This window comes from Panthera onca, chromosome B2 (genome assembly GCF_046562875.1).
Source record: "Panthera onca isolate mPanOnc1 chromosome B2, mPanOnc1 haplotype 2, whole genome shotgun sequence".
NCBI classification, from domain to species: domain Eukaryota; kingdom Metazoa; phylum Chordata; class Mammalia; order Carnivora; family Felidae; genus Panthera; species Panthera onca.
Genome location: NC_138343.1, coordinates 49135810 through 49158827, shown reverse-complemented (window position 1 = coordinate 49158827; position 23018 = coordinate 49135810). Strand labels below are relative to the sequence as shown.

At 34.7% G+C, this 23018-nt stretch overlaps 1 protein-coding gene across 1 annotated transcript in view; it reads left to right on the top strand.

The window, feature by feature from the left end:
• PKHD1 (PKHD1 ciliary IPT domain containing fibrocystin/polyductin) overlaps positions 1-23018 on the top strand; it is a 479232-nt gene that overhangs the window by 293273 nt on the left and 162941 nt on the right. Inside the window, exons 53-54 of the mRNA XM_078446999.2 lie at positions 17716-17829; positions 20462-20549. Of these exons, the coding sequence (XP_078303125.2) occupies positions 17716-17829; positions 20462-20549 (202 nt within the window). The remainder of the gene's footprint in view (positions 1-17715; positions 17830-20461; positions 20550-23018) is intronic.

Sequence of the window (23018 nt, the reverse complement as noted above, 5' to 3'; positions counted from 1 at the left end):
AATGTACTCTGACCCCAAAGGAACTACTTTTGAACTCAGTAAGGCAATCTGCTTTGCCCCTCCCACCCCCACCCCCAAAGGAGTTAAAAGAGAATTCCCAGGAACAGTAATACCTTACCCCAAAGAAGTAAGTTACTGATGGTGAGGAATGGAAATACTTAGATATTTTTATTAGGTAGCATCCAAATGTTAGAATCTCTGGTGAAAGAGATTTCTAGGTCTAACCACCTGTCTAGAGTTTAAATCACTGTGAAGATTCCTCAAAAATTATGGTCAAGCCATTTCTCAAATACTTCCAATGACAGAAAAATCGAAACATTTTAAGATAACCTGTTCTCATTTTTAAAAATTCTATTTAAATTCCTGTCCTTCTATTAAGTCAGTCTGTCTTTCTCTAATAACTGTTGGTTCAGGTTCTTTGATCTGATCTGTACAGGATGAGTTTCAAATTCCCTTCCCTTGATAGCCCTTCATTCACATTTTCTTGAATATTCTCTTTTTCAGATTTTGCAGTTCCTATTATTTTAACCACAGTTAAATCATAGTTATTGTAATCATTATTATTATGATTACATAGTTATGTTATTGTGATATCTTTTTAATCATAGTTATTGATACTTTAAAATAATTTTTATTTTTCCAATACAAAACTGGAAAGTGGAGAAAAGCAAATAGAAGTTACATAACAGATATGAAGTAATCATTCATATTCCCAAATGTAAAGATAACCACAGTTATATTTTGTAGTCTTGTCTTTAAATCATTTTTTTCTGGCACATGCCTATACACACATACACATACACACTTTAAAACATAGAGTATACAATGTGATAATCTTTTGGATTCTGTGTTAACAATGTGAGAATTTCCTCAGCACATTCTTTTTCCAGGACATGGTTTTAATAATGTTAATATTCCATATCTATGTGAGTATGTATACATGCATGTATAATAATTTAGTTAACCATTTTCCTATTGTTGAATATCAAGGTTATTCAGATTTCTTTTTGTCCAAGTACCTTACTATGCAATGAACAATTTAGAATTCAAATCATTATTCATATCTCTGATTATTTCCTTAAGATAGACATTTGTAAGTAGAATTAATGGGCCTAAGGATAAGTGCATGTTTTTATTTGAATTGTGGTAAAATTCACATAACTTTACTCAAGTTAAACTTAGGAGCATTTGCTACATGCACAGTGATGTGCAACAATTACTTTTTCTAGTTCCGAAACATTTTTAAAAATTTTAATTCCAGTATACTTAACATACAGTGTTATATTAATTTCAGGTGTATGATACAGTGATTTTTGTTATTCAACAACTCTATATACTACTCAGTGCTCATCATGATAAGTGTTAATCCCCTTCACTTATTTTCCCATCTCCCCACCCACCTGTGCTCTGGGAGCTATCAGTTTGTTCTCTATAATTAAGAATCTGTTGGTCTTTTTTGGAAGAGTGTCTATTCGTGTCTTCTGTCCATTTGCTAACTGGATTATTCATTTTGGGGGGAATTGAGTTTTATAAGTTCTTTATAGATTTTGGATACTAACTCTTTATCAGATATGTCATTGGCAAATAATTCCTCCCATTTAGTTGGCTTTTAGTTTGATTGATTGTTTCCTTTGTGGCCCAGAAGCTTTTTATTTTGGTGTAGTCCCAGTAGTTTAGTTTTGTTTCTCTTAGCTTTTGTTTCTCTTGCCACAGGAGACATATCTAGAAAAATGTTGCTGTAGCCAATGTCAGAGAAATTACTGTGCTCTATTTTAGGATTTTTATGGTTTCAGGTCTCACGTTTAGGTCCTTAATCCATGTTGAGTTTATTTTTGTGTATAGTATAAAAAAGTGGTCTAGTTTCATTCTTTTGCATGGAGTTGTCTCATTTTTCCAACACCATTTGTTGAAGAGATTTTCTTTTTCCCATTGCATAATCTTACCTTCTTTGTCAAAGATAAATTGACCTTATAATTGTGGGTTTATTTCTGGGTTCTCTATTCTGCTCCACTGATCTGTGTCTCTTTTTGTGCTAGTACCATACCGTTTTGATCACTACAGTTTTATAGTGTAACTTGAAATGTGGGATTGTGATACCTCCCATTTTGTTCTTTTTGAAGATTACTTTGGCTATTCAGGGTCTTTTGTGGTTCCATACAAAGTTTAAGATTATTTTTTCTAGTTCTATGAAAAATGCTATTGGTATTTTTGATAAGGATTGAATTAAATGTATAGATTGCTTTGGGTTAAATGGACATTTTAAGAATATTTGTTTTCCCATTCCATGAGCATGGAATATCTTTCCACTTGTTTGTGTTGTCTTCACTTTCTTTCATCAGTATTTTATAGTTTTTAGACTATAGGTCTTTCACTTCCTTAATTAAGTTTATTCTTAGATATTTTATTATTTTTGATGCAAATGTAAAGAGGGTTGTTTTCTTTCTCCTTTTTTAAAATGTTTATTTAGTTTTGAGAGAGAGAGAGAGCATGAGCAGGGGGGAGGCGCAAAGAGAGAGGGGAACGGAAGATCCTAAGCAGGCTCTGCACTGACAGCAGGGCTCTAACTCCCAAAATGCAAGATCATGACCTGAGCGGAAGTCAACTGACTAAACCACCCAGGCGCTGCAATGGGATTGTTTTCTTAATCTCTCTTTCTCTTACTTCATTATTAGTGTATAGACATACAATGGATTTCTGTATATTGATTTTGTATCCTTTGACGTTACTGAAATTATTTATCAGCTCTAGTAGTTTTTTGGTAGAGTCTTTAGGGTTTTCTATATATACTATGAAGACATATGCAAATAGTAAAAGTTTTACTTCTTCCCTACCAGTTTGGCTGCCTTTTTCTTTCTCTTTGTTGTCTCATTGCTGTGGCTAGGACTTTCAGTACTATGTTTAACAAAAGTTGTGAGAGTAGACATCCCTGTATTGTTCCTGACCATAGGGGAAAAGCTCTCAGTTTTTACCATTGAATATGATGCTACTTGTAGTTTTTTTCATATAGGACCTGTATTATCTTGACATATGTTCCCTCTAAACCTACTTTGTTGACGGTTTTTATCATGAATGGATGTTATGCTTTGTCACATGCTTTTTTTGCATCTATTGAAATGATCATATGATGTTTATCCATTCCCTTGTTGATATGATGTATCATAATGATTGGTTTGTAAATATTGAGCCATTCTTGTATCCCAGGAATAAATCCCCCTTGATTATGGTTAATGATATTTTTAATGTATTGTTGGATTTAGTTTGCTGATCTTTTGTTGAGGATTGTTACATCTGTGTTCATCAGAGATGGTGGCCTATAGTTCTCTTTTTCTGTCGTACTTGGTATCAGGGTACTGCTGTCCTCATAGAATGAAATTGGAAGCTTTTCTATTCTTTTTTTTTTTTTTTTTTTTTGGAATTGTTTGAGAAGAGGTATTAACTCTTTTTTTACATGTTTGCTGGAATTTACCTGTGAAACCATCTGCTTCTGAACTTTTTTTTTGTTAGAATTTTTTTGATAATTGATTCAATTTCATTACTGCTAATTGATCTGTTTAAATTTTCTATTTCTTCCTGATTTGTTTTTGGGAGGTTATACATTTCTAGAAATGGATACATTTTTTCTAGTGTGTCCAATTTGTTGGCATATCATGTTTCATAATCTCTTATTATACTTTGTGTATCTGTGATATGGTTGTTATTTCTCCTCTTTCATTTCTGATTTCATTTATTTGTGTTTTCTCTCTCTTTTGTTTTGAAGAGTGTGGTTAAAGGTTTATCAATTTTGCTGATCTTTTAAAAAAATCAGTTTCTATTTTCATTGATTTGTTCTTTTGTTTAGTTTCATTTTAGTTTATTTCTGCTCTAATCTTTATAATTTCTTGTCTTCTACTAATATGGTGTTTTAATTGTTCTTCTTTTAAGTTCCTTTTAGATATAAGTTTAGGTTGTTTATTTGAGATTCTTGTTTCTTGAGGTAGGCCTGTATTGCTATAAACTTTCCTCTTAGAATAGCATTTGTTGCATCCCAAATATTTGGACCATTGTGTTTTCATTTTCATTTGTCTCCATATATTATTTGATTTCCTTTTTAATTTCTTGATTTGCCCACTCATTGTTTAGTAGAATGTTATTTAATATTCATGTATTTGTGCTTTTTCCACATTTTTTCCTGTGGTAGATTTCTAGTTTCATTGCAGTGTGGTTGGAAAAGATTCATGGTATGACTTCAATCATTTTGAATTTGTTGACACTTGATTTGTGGCCTAACATGTGATCTGTTCTGAAGAATATTCCATGTACACTTAAAAAGAATGTGTATATTATGTTGATTTAGGATGGAATGTTCTAAATATATCTATTAGATCCATTTGGTTTAATGTGTCATTCAAATCCACCGTTTCCTTGCTGATTTTCTGTTTGGGTGATCAATCCATTGATGGAAATGGGGTGTTAAAGTCCCTTACGATTATTGTATTATTACTGGTTACTTCTTTTATATTTGTTAATGGGGGCTTTATGTATTTGGTTGCTCTCATGCTGGGTGCATAAATATTTACAATTGTTATATCTTCTTGTTGGATCATTCCCTCTATGATTATGTAGTGTTCTTTGTCTCTTGGTATAGTCTTTGTTTTAAAGCTATTTTGTCTGATATAAATATTACTACTCTGGCTTTTTTTTCACCTCCATTTGTATAATAAATGTTTTTCTGTCCCTTTGAATCTGCATGTATCTTTAAGTCTGAAATGAGTCTTTTGTAGGTAGCATATACATGGGTCTTGCCTTTTATCCATCTGTCACTCCATGTCTTTTGACCAGACTGTATGATTGGAGTGTCCATTTGTATTCACAGTAATTATTGATAGGTATTTACTTATTGTCATTTTGTTACTTGTTTTATGGTTGTCTTTGGAGTTCTTCTCGTTCAGATTAATCTATGTTTTAAAGTCCTCGATACATGTTGTCAAACTGCTTTTCAGAAAGATTTTACAAACTTGTACTCGGTTCACATATCTCAGAGTTATGAGATCCCTCACTCCCTGACATTGCCTTTAAACACTACTTTGTTCAATTCCTATGAGAGTACGAAGCCAGAGGGAAAGAATTTTTCCTGGGTGGACCCTGACAGAGTCAAATGAGTATAGCAGTGACCAGCATGGGCTCTAAGTCAAATGGCTTGGGATCAAATCCATGTTGGTTACCCTACTTGCTGTTTGACCTTAAGCAAATTACCCTCTGGACACATCCATTTATTCAGCAGTAAAGTACATGGCAAAATGGAAACTTCCTTGGAGGAATGTTAAAACCATTAAACATAACAGTTTCTTCTATGTGCTTGGCATGTAATAAGTATTTGATGTTTCAGTTTATCTGTCAGGGTGCTCGCAGAAAATAGATGTCATACTGAATTGGACTTATTTGAGGAAATGTTAATGAAGGAGAGAGTCACAAAAATCCAAATGGCACGGGGAATTCCCCAGGGCTAGTAACAGCAGAGCATCCTTACTACCCTTTGCCCTAAAGGAGTGAGAAAAAGAAGTCATTGCTGGAATTAGAGATGGCAGAGGATGTATGGAGATAACTGGCAGAAAGTACCATGACCTTTTGTGTCTGGGACTAACTCAGTACAAGGAACAGCTAATAGATATAAAAAAAACCTTGATCTCACTTTCTTTGTTTCCTCACCTCCTGCTTGTGCTTCATTTGACTAAAGCCAACCGGAGCTCAGAGTGAAGGAGAGCTCAATGTAGTACCTGCAGGTCAACAGTATCCTGGGGGCACTGAGCAGAGGAAAGAAAGGCAGACTTTGAAAATGGAGGCATTAACAGAAGCTCTCCAGCACAATTAGCTTCTAGCTACCATAATAGATACCATCTTTTTATTAATATTTCCAAACATTGAACTACCTTCTCTGTCCAGCCCTTTATGCAGTTGGTCCTGCCAACTATATTGTGAACTGTAATTCTTACATTCTATTTATTTATTTATGTATTTATGTATTTATGTATTTATTTATTTATTTATTTATTGGAGCAAGAATGTGCACAAGCAGGGGAAGGGCAAAGAAAGATGGGGAGAGAGAATATCAAGCAGGCTCCACGTGCAGCATAGAGCCCAGCACGGTGCTTGATCCCACAACCCTGGGATCATGACCTGAGCTGAAATCAAGAGTTGGAAGCTCAACCAACTGAGCCACCCAGGCCCCCCAAATTCCTACTCTTTTTTGTGTCCTGCCTCTAATACATATCTCTACATTGTACACTTGTGTAAGGATTATTTTGTTTTCCCTTCAGTTCTAGGGGGATCTAAATGTAATACTTTTAACTTACCTTTTTATCATTTCAATCCATTTTTCCACAAGGGGGAAATCCTTTTAAATTCTGATCTTTTTCTCTCAGATTAAGCTTGTTTGCTCATTTATTTAATATTTTATAAAATCTTCATCCAGCTAACTGATAGAAATACTTAATAAAACTGAACCTTGTTCTTCTGACTAGAAAATGTATTTCAGTTGGACAGCTATTGCTAAGATTGGTCTTTTTTTTGTAAATTATTTTTAGGTTTCTCAGTTCAATTACTACTATAATAAAAGCTTGTTACCTGAAAATATATACTTTTGAAGGGAAGTAACATGGAAACTTTCCAGTTTTGATTTATACATTTCATATTTTATTTTAAAATTTGTCTATTCCCCACTATATTTTTACCTATTAGTCGGCAGTTGTGTATTATTTTTCTTCCTGCTTTGTCCATGTGTTGTAGGCCTAAAGGTTGATTACTAGAACCCATCTGCCCAATTTTATATGTATTATGCCTGAAGGAAGACTTTCAACCCATCTGTCTAATTCTACCACACCCTAAAGAAATCCCAACATGAAATAGATAATAAGACTGGTTAGTAAACAAACTTAATAGATGTGGACATTGGCACAGAGCACTGCCAAAGTATGTCTGCTGTTTGATGCCATTTGATCCAAGTCCTAACATTGTGGAGTTATATTTCTTGGTGGTCCTTTTAAGTCAACTTGTGCTGGCAGAAGGTATCAACTGACTTTTAGTAGAGTAGAAAGATAGAATGCTATAGAAATAGAAGGAAAGTTTAATATCAAAGCCTTGCTTAGAGGGTTATAGTTGCATCACAAATGCCAAACTCAGTTTCATTCTTTGTGCAGTGATTATCTCATTAATCTGATACAACACTTGAGATAAGCTTAAAGTATTTCATTTTTGTGTCCATTCTTTAATTTGTCATGTGTTTGCTCATTGCCTATTGTTTGCCAAGTACTATGGGAGAAGTTGGATATACAGAAATATCAGTCATGAACCCTAGCTTGCAAGAAATGTCTCCATAAAATAGTGGAGACAGATAAGTAAAAACATAATTGGAAGAGTCCCATCTTCCAACCTGGAGGGGCTTAAAGATCAAGGAAGAGATCTCAAAAGGCACATCTTTGTGGAAATGAATTATGCCTTCAGGAAATATAGGGAATATGTATGTCTGCATTGTAGGTTTTATAGAATGATGGTAGCCAGTGAAGCTTTTTGGCCTTATACATTATGTTAAGGAGTTTGGATTTTATCATGAAGGTTGTGAGGAGGGTAGTCCCTGAATAGTTTTAGGTAAGGAAGTGACATAATTGGATTTGGTCTTAGAAAGATCACTCCTGGCAGTGGAAGGTGGGGGGAATGAGGCAGTATATTGGAAGGGTCACAGTAAATTGTGAGAAGATAGTAAGACATTTCAGGAGAGACCTTGTAAAGGAATCAACTAGGGCACTGGAAATAAAAAGGAATAATTAATTATAGAAATACCGAGTGTGTAAAAAAGTCACTAGAACCTAGTAGCAATTTTGATGTCAGGTGAGGAGTTTTTTAGAACCCATGCCACATTTCAGGTTGGGAGATCTGGGTCAATGGTAGTATGAGGTTAGAATCACCTTTCTACCACTTGTTAGTTGAACAACTGTGGGTAAGTTACAGGATCTATCTCTGCCTCAGTTTCCTTCCCTTCGAAATGGGAATAATAACAGTTCTTATTTCATGGAGTTGTATGAGAATTAATTGAGTATTTATTAAAGTGCTTGTAATAGTGTCAGACACATAGAAAGCCCTCACAGTTTTTTGTTGAATAGGTGGACTCATACACCTCAAGATTAGATTTCAGTGTATGTAAGTGGCTACAATTTGGGGGAGTACCAATGGTGTTAAAGAAAGGGCGGATAGAAGAAACTGAGCTCAGGAAGGAGGATGGAAAAGAAACAGCAATGCAGGGAGAAGGAAAATGAAATGACAAGAAAATAATATATTGAAACAAAGAAGGGAATTTATAAGAAAAAAGGAGTAGTCATTAGTATGAAATTAGCAGAGAGCAAAGAAAGTTGGAAAGGAAACTGGCCATCTTATTTTGGCTTTTTTTAAAAATTTTTGTTTTATAATGACTGTTCAATATAGGTTTGACACAACGTTATTTTGTATGTGGAACAAAGAAAAAAACTAACACATTATTTTAGGGACAGTAACTTTTAATACATTGAATACCATTTCTTTAACAACTTCATTTTTTTGGCATTAATGTAATCTTAAGTATAAGTGAACATATTAAATGTCATGTTTAAAAATGAACAGTAATCCATATAAGAGTGATGTCATTAAACCTGTATGTGCTTTCATGAATAACTTTCTTCTGGATGATAATTTGTGGCAAATTAGTAAATATTAAGGAGAAAATAATTCCTCTGATATGATTTTCCCAAGTTTTACATATAGATTTGTCCCTGTCTCTGTCCCTTTCCTCTTGCTTCCTTCTGTTTCTTTCTGCTTCACTGATGGCCTGCTCAGTGGCAAATATGCTTTCTGAGACTTGAATACTCAGCAGTAAGGAAGACAGATAAGGTTCCTGTTTAATGAAATGAAGCAAAGTCCCGGTTGCTTTCTAAAGTCTTAAAGATACAATTGAGGCCAAATTATGCTGAAAATGGTTACTTTTTCATAATATCATAAGTATAATATTAACAAGAGAGAAATTAGTTTAGGATCCTCATGGCAATTCTAGAGAGCTGGATTATATTTCTAGTTAAGCAACTCATTCTACAACTTTTGGAGTATTCTCTAATAGTAGATTTAGAACAGTAATATCACAGACCTAAATGATTCTGTGAATCCTCTGTTTCATTGCATGGATAAGGAAACTGAGCTCCTGCGTGATAACTGATTTGCTCTCCCATCTCCTAGCTGATAAAGACCGGGACCAGGATTAGAGGCTATTTTAGTTACCTTAAATACTCATCCTTCAACTGAAGGCAGTGCCTAAGGACTATTTTTACTGTGAGCACCTCCTGACTCCATTTAGTAGCTTTCACTGTGTCTTTTGTTCTGGTCTATTCTCTTAATTCATATTGTCATTATTGCATTCATCTTACTATTACAAGGTGGTATGTTTCACCTTCCCTATTATGATAGACTAGACATTTTGTGACCCTAGTGCCTAGTACATAGTAGAGTTCAGATAGTGTTCTGTGTGACTGATTAGTGTATATATAAATGAATGGATATATCTAAGTCTGTCTTTCAGCTCAATGCCTTTTTCTTGTAACATGTTCAGATCCTTAGCTTAGACTTAAATGGCTACATCTGTGAAGAAGGAATTATAGTATTAATGTGTAAATGACTACAATGCTTTTCCCCTCTGTATGAAAGGAATTAAATAATGACAAAACAATGAAAAATGGGTGATATTCTACAAATCCGAAGTATTTTCAATTTTTAGTCTGTCTAGGAGAGAAAAACTCATAAAAATGCCCAACTCAAAGCCTGTTTAATAAACATTGGTTTGTTGATTGCTTGAAATGTTTGCATTTCATTGTCCATGAGTAGATGTCTGAACTCATCTTTTACACTGATATCTTCTGAGAGAGGACATCATTCCAATGCTTTAAAATGTGTTCTTTGCTTAGATACCAAAGACATTAACATGTTATTCATCCAAATGTTCAGCTCAATAGAGTGTTTGAAGCTCATAGTTTAAAATTGCAAATGGAGGAGCACCTGGGTAGTTCAGTCATTTAAGTGCTCAACTCTTGATTTTGGCTCAGGCCATAATCTCATGGTAATGGGATTGAGCCCCACATCTGACTCAGTGCAGAACTCAGAGCATGCTTGGGATTCTCTCTCTCCCTCTGTCTCTTCCCTACCCCTGCTCATGCGCTCCCCCTCCCTCTCTATCAAAATTAATAAAAAATAAAATAAAATTGCAAATGGAAGACTCTCTTCTGATGGTTTGTAGGTGAATTTCAGAGAGGGATTACTAGTAATAATTAGTGTCTTTAAAAGTTAATAGAACCCTCCTTGATCCCTAGGTAAGCAGACATGCCCCACACATCAGTTTCCCTGAGGACATGGCAGTTCATTGTTTCCATGGCCTGTCACAACAAGGTCACATGACATGCTGCCTAGTTGCTCAGTAATTATGCTTAGAACTGGGTTTTTATCTTAAAACGTGTCACATATTGTTTTGCAGAGTTAGTGATGGGTATTTGTCAGCCTTGTCTCACATTTGTAGCCAGGTGCCTAAGGTCATCATTAGCACATGACTTTGATTGTCAGGAAATGAAGTACTGGGTCTATGGAAGTTTCTTTCATTGCTTCTATGATTGGGACTTTCTCAATCCTAAAGAAGAAAAATCCATACACAGTTTATTGCCTTCCAAACTGACAGTTCTGTAAGGCTCATTGGATGATTAAGTAATAAAAAGGAGACAAACCAGAGAAAAGTGTAGATTAAAACATATCCTCTAGCCTAAAGCCACAATACCCAGTAGTTAGACTCATTCAGTAGCCAGGGAATCTTGTAGCGATGTTTAAAAATAATATATTAAATTAAAAAATATATGTATCCTCTTTCAAGTTTATGTTTAGAAAATACAAATAAACCACACATTTAATGTGTAAATATTACCATAGGTATATATAAATATCTGCAAAAGAGATCATTTATAAATTGGCTAATATGGATCATGAGTGAAGAAATCAGTTTTTGTTTACACTGACAGTTTGCTAATGAAATTACTAGTTATGCAATAAAATTAAAAAGTGACACAAACGGGATGTTACTTTTAAATATTGTATTTATTTAACTATAAGGACAAAAGCATACAAGCTTTGTCTTTACAAGTTCAGGAAACACCAAACTTCATTTCTTTGAGTCTTGGAGAAGAGTGGCAGCCAATGGTAAATAATACATATTTCAAAATGAATTTAAACACAGAAATATCTCTTTTATCTGTAGATGGATACTAGTTCTCTGACAGATAAACATCACACTATATATAATAATAAGTATGTGTGTGTGTGTGTGTGTGTGTGTGTGTGTGTATAAGCAAAACATTGATACAAGAAATGATTCTTCTATTTTTTGGGGTATCAGTTTCTATGAAACACATTTACAGTAATGTCTTTAATATTTTAATATTTTCTAAATCAGTGTTTCTGAAACTATATTTTGGACTCTTGAACTTCCATCACAATAACAGTAAAATTCCTTTGGAAATTGATTATTTTCAAATAATTAAATAGTGAATTATATAATAAATAAAATAACTATTAAGTATTATTTAATTATTTTTGCATGGAAAAACTAAATTATTTTAAGCAAATAGGTGAATAAATGACTGAATAAATAATTTGTTTCCTTGTTTAGAAAACTATTTTAAGAGTGTTTGAGTTGGAGATAAATTTAATTGTATTTCCTGCAGTTCTGTGGGCTGGACATTCAAATAAGTATTCGCCTATTATTTTTGCTATTGAAATGTCTAGTTTCTAGCACTTTAGAAAGAGAACATTACTGGTTGGGAAGGGCTCACCTTGTTTTTCTTAATTTGTAAATTTAAATGTTAATTATAAAATGTAGCATTTCTTCATTGTTACTGCTACTATTTTTCCCATTATTACTACTAAGAGCCAACATTTTTAAAAGCATTTAAAACATTTGATACGTAGACACTGTGCCATGTATTACTAACATGCAGTACATCATTTAACTCCCAATGAAGTTATGCTATTATTATGTTTATTTTAAAGTTGCAGAAACCAAGAAGTGAGTTAGCTCACCCTTGTTTATAAAGTTTTAAGGATTTTTATACATTTTACAAGTATGTGAGTGAATACATTATATATTAACTTTTATTTATTTATTTTTTAAGTTTATTTATTTGGAGAAAGAGAGAACAAGAGTCGGGCAGGGGCAGAGAAAGAGGGAGAGAGAGAATTCTAAGCAGGCTCCGTGCTTTCAGTGCAGAGCCTGATGTAGGGCTCAATCCCAAGAACCATGAGATCTTGACCTGAGCCAAAACTAAGAGTCTCATAGACTTAACTGACTGAACATCCCAGGCACCCTTAACTTTTATTTTAATATTCTATCAATTGTTGGACAAAATGACAGGCCTCATCAATGATAAAAACCTATCAGCCAGAATACAATCACTCTCCAAGGGATTAGAGATTATCATTTGTGCCTACTTGTTACTCTTATAACCAATCATTATTTCATTGGACTGAAAGCCCCTTTTCACCTAATTTTGATTGTAGGGGAGGAATGTTTTAGGGATAGGTGGGTCAAATGTACACTAGGAATTAAAATCTAATTCATAATAAAATCTGCTTCACAATTTAATTGGTTTAGTTTGTTTATTTGCTAGTTTGGTTCTGATCATAAAAATGTTCTGGAGGCTCTGCTCTGAAGAAAATAGACATAGCAAGGCTTTAGAAAAATAGTGGTGCTCCAGTTAGAAGCTCATATAACCGACTTCAGAGGACAGAAGAAATGTGCAAAATTAATTTTGGGGGATAATTTCCTAACCTTTCATGTGCAATCAATCATGATATCTCATGGAATTTCAAGGTTTACTTGGACAGAAATACAAATTATGTAGAAATACCGTTTGTTTCTTTGGATTCAATGAAAAGGACTTGAAAAAAGTTTTATCTAAAATTTTAGTCAGTATACATCAAATATATGCATTTTCATGTATGTCAGTTATATCTCAATAGAGCTATAAAAATATTAATGTCATGGAAAAGCAGTAAAACATATAATTTTGGCCAGTTTCTGTTCTTTTGATTAATAAATACTTATTGATCAGTGTCCATAAAACATAATAATCAGTTAATAAAATTTGAATTATTATGAAATATGCATATACAGAAAAGTTTATAAAATAAAAAATACACAGCTAAATTAAACCTAATTCCATTCCAGCAGGTATGTAGTAAGATCTAATTATTGTTTAATTTTCATTTCTCTTATCTCTAATGTAATTAATACTTTAAAACTTTTTATTGTTTATTTGATATCGTTTTGTGAAGTAGATGTTCTCTTGCCATCTTTTAAAATAATGAATTCTCTGTTTTATATTGATTTATTGGAGACACTTATATATTCTACAATGTACCTTTTGTTGGTTATATGTATTGCAAATGTCTTTGCCTACTCTGTGGCTTGCTTTTTCACTCTCTTAATGATATCTCTAGATAATTGGGAAATCTTTATTTCCATATAGTTCATTTTATAGACCTTTCCCTGTATAAATTGCACAGTTTGATTGAACTGTGGTCAGCAAGCATCTATGATTCCAATCCTTTTAAATTTGTTAAACTTGCTTTAGGGTCACCATATGATCATTATTTGTGACTCTGTTGTGCATGTCTCAAAATGATACGTATTCTTTTGGGTCTAATTTTCCATCCAGGACTCTTATGTCAGATTTGTCAATAGTATTATTCGAAACTGCTATATCCTTACTGCTTTTTGTTCATTCTCTTCATAGTTATGTTTAATTTTCCACTGTTATTATAGGTATATCTATTTCCTTGTAATTCTGTCAATTTTTGCTTTATTCTGCAGCTTTGATGCCAGGCACATAGATGCTTAAGATTATTCCAACATTGGTGAAATGGGTGTTTTTTACTCTGGAGTATTCCTCTTTATTTCTCTTTACTGCAAAAAGATTGGTTAAAATTACCTAATTTTTCATTTCATTTCATTTCTGATAAAACATAAATGAACTCTATTGGCAGTACACAGTCTTTTCTTTTGATTAGCTCACTACAGAGAGTAGGAGGCCATCAGGTAGAAGGGACTTACAGCACAGTTTAGATGTAGTGACATAAGCCATAGAAGGGGCCACTTGACCAAATCTTAGCTGACAAGGAAGGATCCCAAAAGAGGTGGCATCAGAGCTGGGTTTTGGTGTGTTAAAGACTTAAATGACTCAGCTTTTGAGCATGTCAAGGAAATTGGGGAAAAGGAAGGGAATCTAAATGGACAGTGGTTTCCAATCATTTATTACTTCAAAGTGTTTTCAATTGTTTGTTATTTGAAATAGATAACACTGCAGTAAAGAACTCCAGGAAATCACCTTTGTCCATATTCCATACTATTTTGTCAGGACAAGCTCTTTGGGGGGGGGGGCAGCAAGGAGTGTGGACATCTTTATTCACAGAAGAGAGCATCTAATTCAAAATCATAGAAGGCTGTTAGACATAAACTACAGTGGAGCCATGTTTTGAGGGATGTCCAGGAGTTAAGACAGCAGTGGAGATATTAAAGCCTGGGGACTCTCATGTGCACAGAGGAGAGAGCGTAGAGGGAATAGTAAGTAATTCAGTGTGTGTTGGCTTAGTTACAAGGTGTGGAGAGTCATGTTGAGAGAGTGGGCTTAAGTGGAAACTAGGTTTATACTTGATTCCATCAAAGAGCTTTAGTTAATGAAATAATATAAGGTTCTTTTCCCTTTTTCTTACCTTTGAAGTTCATGGAATCCATTTGTACTATATTCCTGAAATCGTTATAACAGTTATCTTTTGTATGTCAGAACTTATTTTCTTCCATCTCCCCAGGTGATTTTAGCATCTGGAACATATTGTTTCCCCTCCATTGCCCACCATCGCACTAAGTAATGGCAACCTCCCTTTGCTTCTTTCCTGTTCCTCATGTCCACGTGTCCTAGGATGGTACTTATTAAGTCTAAGCCCAGGCTCACCACTTACTAGCTGTGTAATTTCTGACAAGTTATCTAACCTCTCTTTGTCTTTGTCTCAGTTTCCTCAGCAATAATCCATCAGAGGGTTGGAAGAATTCAATGAAATTGTGGATGCAAAAACACCTGGCTTCTCTGCAATGCAATGACAATGATTTCCCCTCTATTATGAGTATCTAAATTCATCCAGGTTGACAAATGCTTTTTGCTACAGTTTAGAGCAGCTTGAAGCAGCTTGAAAAAGGAAACCTGAGAGGAACTGTATTATCTCCAGAGCTTTCTTTCAGTGGTAGCTCTAGTCATTTAGGGACAAAGCCCAAGCTGGTGAGAGCCCTCACCTGTCTTTGATTGCTAGATCAGAGAATAAAAGAGGAGCTTGGCCTTTAGGGCTTCCCATTCTCAGCTTTTACAAATTCAAGAGGTGCGCCATTTTAATGTTAAAATGGCATAATTTTTTCCCCCTTTTAGGTCATTCTTGTCTCCTTTCTACCCAGTCCCTACCCCCTGTCTTCCCCTTACCCCATGTAACAACAACAACAACAAAAAATTCAAACCCTGGTCATTTCAGATATATCAGAATATCACAGCAGAGACTAATCTTGCCCAGACTTTCTGCGAAAGCTCACATGTGCTGCAGTTTGGGTTTGCATAATTGATTTAATCTCTGATTTTAGAGGAACGCTGAACTCTCTTTGTGGGACTCTGCATACATTTCTCTAGGGCAAAAACTGTCCTACTTTTTTCTCTCTGGTATCTGTTTAGTGCTAGGCCATTCCCCCCCCCACCCCCCCCCACCCCAAGAATCTAAACTACCCTCCGTGAAATAAATGAAATCACAGTTGGAAAACGGCTTACTGGACAGACTTAAAACTGCCAGATAAGAGCTACACCACACATGTTTTCTTAACATTCTCCTCCTCCCCTGCTTTCCTTCTTTCTGCTCTAGCACGTCTTTGTTTGGGCCGAGAGGATACATTAGTCACTCAGCTGAGGATTGGCATTCCTACCTGGAACAGCAGTGTACTCCAGCAATTCACTGGGAAAACAGGCTGTGGGGTCTGATCCTTGCCCACTGACCCACTGTCTGACTCCAGGCAGATTCACTTACCTCTCTGAGGCTTACTTTCAACAGTGCCTCATAGACTGATGGCTGTGAAGGCTAGACCATAAAGATGTAGCAAGCTGCAAACTCACAACTCACATGGGAACCTTTTGGCTAACCAGGTATATATATGGAATGTCAATGGAGGAGAATGATTTTACACCCCCTGAAAAACTGCTTAAGCAAAATGATAACCAGGCAATTTTAAGTTCACTAGTTATTTCATAGTGTATCAGCAGCCTCATTTTGGTTGTTTTCAGGGATTTCTCAATTGGAAAGTCTCATTTGGTGACAGATATTCTTTGTCAGCCTGTTTGATACAGTATATAGTTTGGGAACTATCTTCTCACCAGGTTCTTCTTGAAAAACGAATTCTTTGTAATACTTTCTGTATCTTAAGATGTATTTTCTGAAGTAAATAACCTTTATTAGGTCAATACTAAGACTAGTCCAGCAAAATTCCCCAATTTGTATGCTGCAAAAGTGACCAAACTCCTCTGTTTGCATTGATGGATTAAGGCCAAAAGCCGTGCTGACCTTCATATCCTGAATGGATTTTCTTCATATGCTGCTAGAATAATTTCGGTTTAGAGAAAGACCCAGTACATGTTTAATAATCACTTGGCAGAAACTGTTCAAATTCACCATTGTTTAAATTCAGATTATTACTTACTAGTTGGATAAATTTGGACAAGTCCTTTAACCTCTTAGCCTTGTTATGTATGAATATTTAAAATTGACCTAAGAATCATACTTAGGGCACCTGGGTGGCTTAGTTAAGCGTGACTTCATTTCAACTCAGGTCAGGATCTCATGGTTAATGAAATCAAGCCCCATGTCGGGCTCTGCACTGGCAGCATGGAGCCTGCTTGGGACTCTCTTTCTCCCTTTCTGCCCCTCCCCTGCTCGCTCTCTCTCAAAATAAATAAACTTAAAAAAATAATAATAATACTTCTCCGGATTGCTGTGAGGATTAAATGCTAAGATGCATGTAAAGCAATTTGGGGATACAGCCATAGACAGTGTATCAGCCAGGTTTTGCTGTAATTATGTGTAACAAATACTCCCCAAATCTCATTGGCTTACAACAACAAATATTTTCACTAGAATCAGTTGCAGCTTCTGTGTTCTTCAGCTTTGCTACCTATGCCTTCATTCAGGCACTAGATGTCATTAAGGAATTCTCCTTTCATGACAGGGAACATAATAGCAAATGACCTGGTGAAAACTTGCAAAGTATTTTAAAGCATCAACTCAGAATTGGTATTACTATCACTTCTACCCAAATTTCATTGGCCACAACAAGTCACTAGGACAGGCTAAATTTTAGTAGTTAGGAAAGTATACACTTCCTGAATGGAGAAAGAAGAGTGAATATTTGCTGAACAGCAATCCACTCTACCTCAGAGAAGTTTACTGCATCTCATTTTCCCCCCTTTTCTCATTTCATCATGTGACAATTGGCTCTTCTGTGTATAGTCTGCATGATAGCATCTACTTTGCATTCTCTAAATTACATCACAATTTCCTCCTCTCTCTTTTAATTTCAAATTAATTTAAATTACTTTTCTTTGTAAACAGGTACTTTGGAAAATCCCTTAGGAAAAGAGCAAAAGCTCCTGATTCTCCTCAGAGCCTCAGAAGGAGTTTTCTGTGACCGTTTCAATGGAATTCATGTTGATCCAGGAACAATTGGTAAGAGTCTACTATAACTTTTTATTAAAAATGAAATGAAATGTATATTTCTGTGATGGAGAAGTGACATTCATAGAACACATACTAAATTTCAGGCACTCTTCTAGATAATTTATATTTATTATTTCACTTACCAGGTCTTCTGTACCAGTGTCCATTTTGCAGATGTCAAAAATAGGACTCAGAGATGATTAACAATATGCAGAAGGCCACACAGCTCTATAGTGTCAGAGCTTAGATTTATATCCAGATAGGTCAGACACCAAAGCCTGGACTAAGAGTCTGTTATCAACTATAAATATTATGTGGTTGTTGATATATATATTTAATTGATCTAAAAAAACACGGTTTGCAGTTTGTTTATTTGGTACTGCCACAGCACCAAATCCTATTTTAAAGTTGACCTATGTAAAAGCATAGAAACTGGGACCGGGATTATATAACTAGGATGTGAAGCCTCACAATAACTCCATATTAAGGGATAGGTATAAGAAGCTGCTTATTCTAACATTTTTTTTTTTTTTTTTTTTTGCTTTCTTTGTATGGCATTACTAATTTTCTAAGATTTCAACAACCCAGTAAAATGGAAGCAATCATGTTAGGCTAATATGAAGTTTGATAACCTAGTTTCAAAATGTATAACCATTGCAAGATAGTACTGTACTTTGATAGGGCTTTATTGTTTCAAAAGGATTTTTCATACATGCTTTTATCTTTTTACAAATATGAGGTTCAAGAATATTTTTACTTTTTTACTAGATGGATAACAGGAACATTCCATTTATTTTTGCCTGTGGGATCCACTCTGTTCGGTGCAGCACCACATTGGATTAAACTTTGCTTTAGTATAAAAGGATGCCCATCTTAATCCTCAACTCCAGCCATATGGCCAAGCTAGTGTGTTTGAAATTTCCTCTGATATTAAATTGAATAAGGAATGAAATATTTCACTGTATGCTTAAAATTGTATGATACCATGGTAAATTACAGATTTTAATTTTTTTACGTAGTATAATCTTGAAACAAGGAATGGAGTTATTTTATAGTAAATCTTTGATGATTAGAAATGATCAAGAAATCTACTTGTCTGATCAGTCTAGTTTTCTGCATAACTTAGTTAAGGAAGTTAACTGGTTTTCACCAAAATCGTTGTTGGACATTTCTTTAAATTACTTCACATTCCTCCCCTTCCTATTTTACTTAGCCAATAGTCAAAAAGGTGGAATATTTTTTTTTTTTAATTTTTTTTTCAACATTTTTTATTTATTTTTGGGACAGAGAGAGACAGAGCATGAATGGGGGAGGGGGAGGGGCAGAGAGAGAGGGAGACACAGAATCTGAAACAGGCTCCAGGCTCCGAGCCATCAGCCCAGAGCCTGACGCGGGGCTCGAACTCACAGACCGCGAGATCGTGACCTGGCTGAAGTCGGACGCTTAACCGACTGCGCCACCCAGGCGCCCAAAAAAAAAAAGGTGGAATATTTTTAAAGATGATGATGATGATATCATATGAAATGTTTAGAGATAGGCATATATATATACGACTATCATTATGAAAGATCGATTATTCCAGGACATGTCTTAAAAGTTAGAATACTTGCATTTCCATTAATCCTGATTTTTAGTTTTGTGACTTTTTCTGAATTAGAGTATGGAAAAAAATATAGTGACATAAACAGGTGGTTGGGTTCTGAGAAATTTTTTTGCTTACATTGTATTAAAACTCAAAGCATAGTATTTGCACCTTACTGGTATTTGGGGTTTTTTTTTAATTCAAGTTTTCTGCTAAAAATTGTGAAATCTTTAGATTTCAGTATTAGTGATATATTATGTACCAATCCAGGCATAAACAAACAATACATTTGGGTACAGGAAGAAAATGTTAGAACTTTTATTGAATCATATGTGAAGATATTCATATATGTGTATGTTTATCTAAAAATAAATAAATACACATGCATTAGAAGTGCATGATCATAATTTTGTTACTGCTTGGGTTCTGCTCAAAACATTTTGAGACCATTGGAATATGAGGAATTGTGCTACATGTGATTTTAAACAGCAATAAAACACGTAAGAGGAAAGACCTGAAGGAATAAAACTGGACCGCATCAAGCATATCCCTGGTACGACTTAAATTTATGAGTCTGAAATAAATTATATTTTGAAACAAAGGAGCTAGAGATCTATCCTTTGATATCTGTAATACAAAAAAATATGAGGTCCAACCACTGAAAACAAAGCTAATAGCACCAAATCCCTTTCCTCAGGGAGTAAAATTACCCTTGCCTTTTGGAAAATGAAGCCGATAACATAAAATATCAAAACCAGTTAACTTCCAACAGAACTGCAAATGGTTTGGAGTCACATAATGGTAGAATGTAACTAGTTAGCCATTGGAGTGGTCCCAACTTTTGGATTACTAGATGTTGTATAGCATTCATTTCTCTATAGCTTTTTGAGAGAATGAGAATAAGTTTTGAAGAATTTATTCTTTGTCTGATAAGATGGACATCTTCATATGTAGTTTCTATACAACATATCCTGCACAGTAACCTCTCTAATGAGCCTTACTTAGGTGGCCTTAATCCTCTAAAATTTCTTGTCCAACAGTTCCTCCTTTTACTTTCAGGGGTATATGGGAAAGTCCAACTTCATGGTGCTTGTCCTAAGAAATCCTGGACCCATCTTGCAGCCGACATTGCCCCAGGCAACGAGAGGTAAGAAATGAGAGTATGTTAGGAAATGCACTTGTTTGTTTAGTTTGCTCCTGTTTCACATTTTGTTACAACATGAAATTAAATTTTAGATTAAGACTCAAAACTCAAGGATGAATAAACAGTAAAATAAGGGACAGATTAAAAAAAAAATCTCTGTAACCTAATTGTGATAGAATAAAGCAACCAAAGGCAGAAAAGACTGTAGTTTATTTAAGGAGCAAAGTTTAGATAATGCATGTTTACTGCTATCAATAAATCTTTAGAAATATGAATTATATGAGATACTAGATGAAGTAAAACGTGAAATCATGATAGTCTGAGTTGAGATGATAGCTGGTTAAGAGAGAGACAAATAAAATAGGATTGAGATGAAGAATATGAAGAATCTTATGGAATTTATCTATTTATTTAAAATTTACTTATTTTTGAGAGAGAGAGCAGGTGAGGGGCAAAGAGCGGGGGACAGAGGATCCAAGCAGGCTCTGCACTGACAGCACAGAGCCCAATGTGGGGTTCAAACTCACAAACTGTGACATCATGACCTGAGCCAAAGTCGAATGCTTAACTGAATGAGCCACTCAGGAACCCGGAATTCTGTGGAATTTAAAGTGCAACAACAGAATTTAATAATGCACTCACTGGAAGTGGTAAAGAATGAAATCACCGCTGCCCCAAAGTGCATAAGCACTATGAAGAACACACTGATGGAATCTACCTGAATGCAGAGGACAAAATCAGGAGACAAAAGTCATAAAAGAGGGGCGCCTGGATGGCTCAATTGGTTAAGTCTTTGGCTCAGGTCATGATCTCGCGTTTCATGAGTTCAAGCCCCGCATCGGGCTCTGTGCTGAGGGCTCAGAGCCTGGAGCCTGCTTCGGATTCTGTGTCTCACCCTCTCTCTGCCCCTCCCCTGCTTGTGCTCTCTGTCTGTCAAAAAATGGATAAATGTTAAAAAAATTTTAAAAATCATAAAAGAGAAGGTATCCAAAGTACACATAGTAATTTCTCTTTTTAATAAGAGCCCAGAGTAAATACAACAGAGAGAATAACGAAAACTCTACCTAAAATACCTCGGAGTACTTACATTTAATTTCAGTACATTTAATTACAGTGCAAGAAAAAGCAGTGAACAAAGTAAAAGAAAAACAGAAGGGAACATAAAGCTTGTTAACCTTAGAATTCTCTACACCATTAACTATAGGAAGATAGTGGTGTAAAATATATATATCTTTAGGGAAAAAAAAAAGATTATGACCAAAGAATTGGACACTCTGCTTAAATGCTATTTACATGTAAAAACAAACAAACAAAGGTATTTTTTGCTTTTTAAGAACTGAAATTTTTTTTTAAAAAGTATTCTATTTTTTTATTTTTTTAATTTTTAAAATTAGAGTCAATGTGTGTACCAGTGGGGGAGGGACAGAGGGAGAGAGAGAGAGAGAGAGAGAGAGAGAGAGAGAGAGAATTTTAAGCAGGCTCCATGCTCAGCACAAGAGCCTGACATGGGGTTTGATCCCACAACTCTGGGATCACTATCTGAGCCCAAATCAGGAATCAGATGCTTGCAAGCAACTGAGCCATCCAGGTGTCCCTCAAAAAGTTTTCTAATAAAGAGATTAAACTGATTTAAAGTTCACAAATAAAAATACAATTCAGGAATACTGTAAAGGTATATAAAAATATATTTTAATGGTAAGCATTGAAATAAGTTAAATATCATACTGTAAATATGGTTATTAAAATAAGACAAAGTCTAATTGTTCTTATAAAAGAAACTACATAAAATTTGAAAAGTTAATGTATTAGGGTTCTGTTTATATAAATACGTATAACACATAGGTTATGTGTGTGTATATGTAGAATACATATATTATATGTATATATATGTATGTATATATATTAGCATATATAATAGTATATATAAAGAGATGTATTTGAACAAATTGGCTCACATGCTTATGAGTACTGGTAAGTTCAAAATAATGTTGGCAGGTTGATAGGCTGCAAACTCTTGAGCTTTGTCTTGAGGCATAATTTCTTCTTCCTCATGGAAACTTCAGTTTTGCTTTTAAGGCCTTCCAACTGATTGATGAGGCCCATCCACATTATTGAGGGTGATCTTTACTTAAAGTCAGTTCATTGTAGATGTTAGCCATATTTACAGAACACTTTTGAAGCAACACCTACGTTAGTGTTTGATAGAATAACTGGGTACTATAGCCTGACCACATTGACACATAAACTAATCATCACAGGTCATAACTCTCAGATAAAACTTTAGGTTCACTACCTGGGACTATGGCCATAGAAAACTGGCAATGGGGTATGAGTGCCAGATGAATTAAATATGAGTCAATTTGTTGTTTAAAACAGGATATATACCTTCCAAATCACCAGACAGATAAGAGAATGAAAGAAACCATAAAATAAATAGTAAAACACAAAAACACAATAAAATTAAATAGTAAG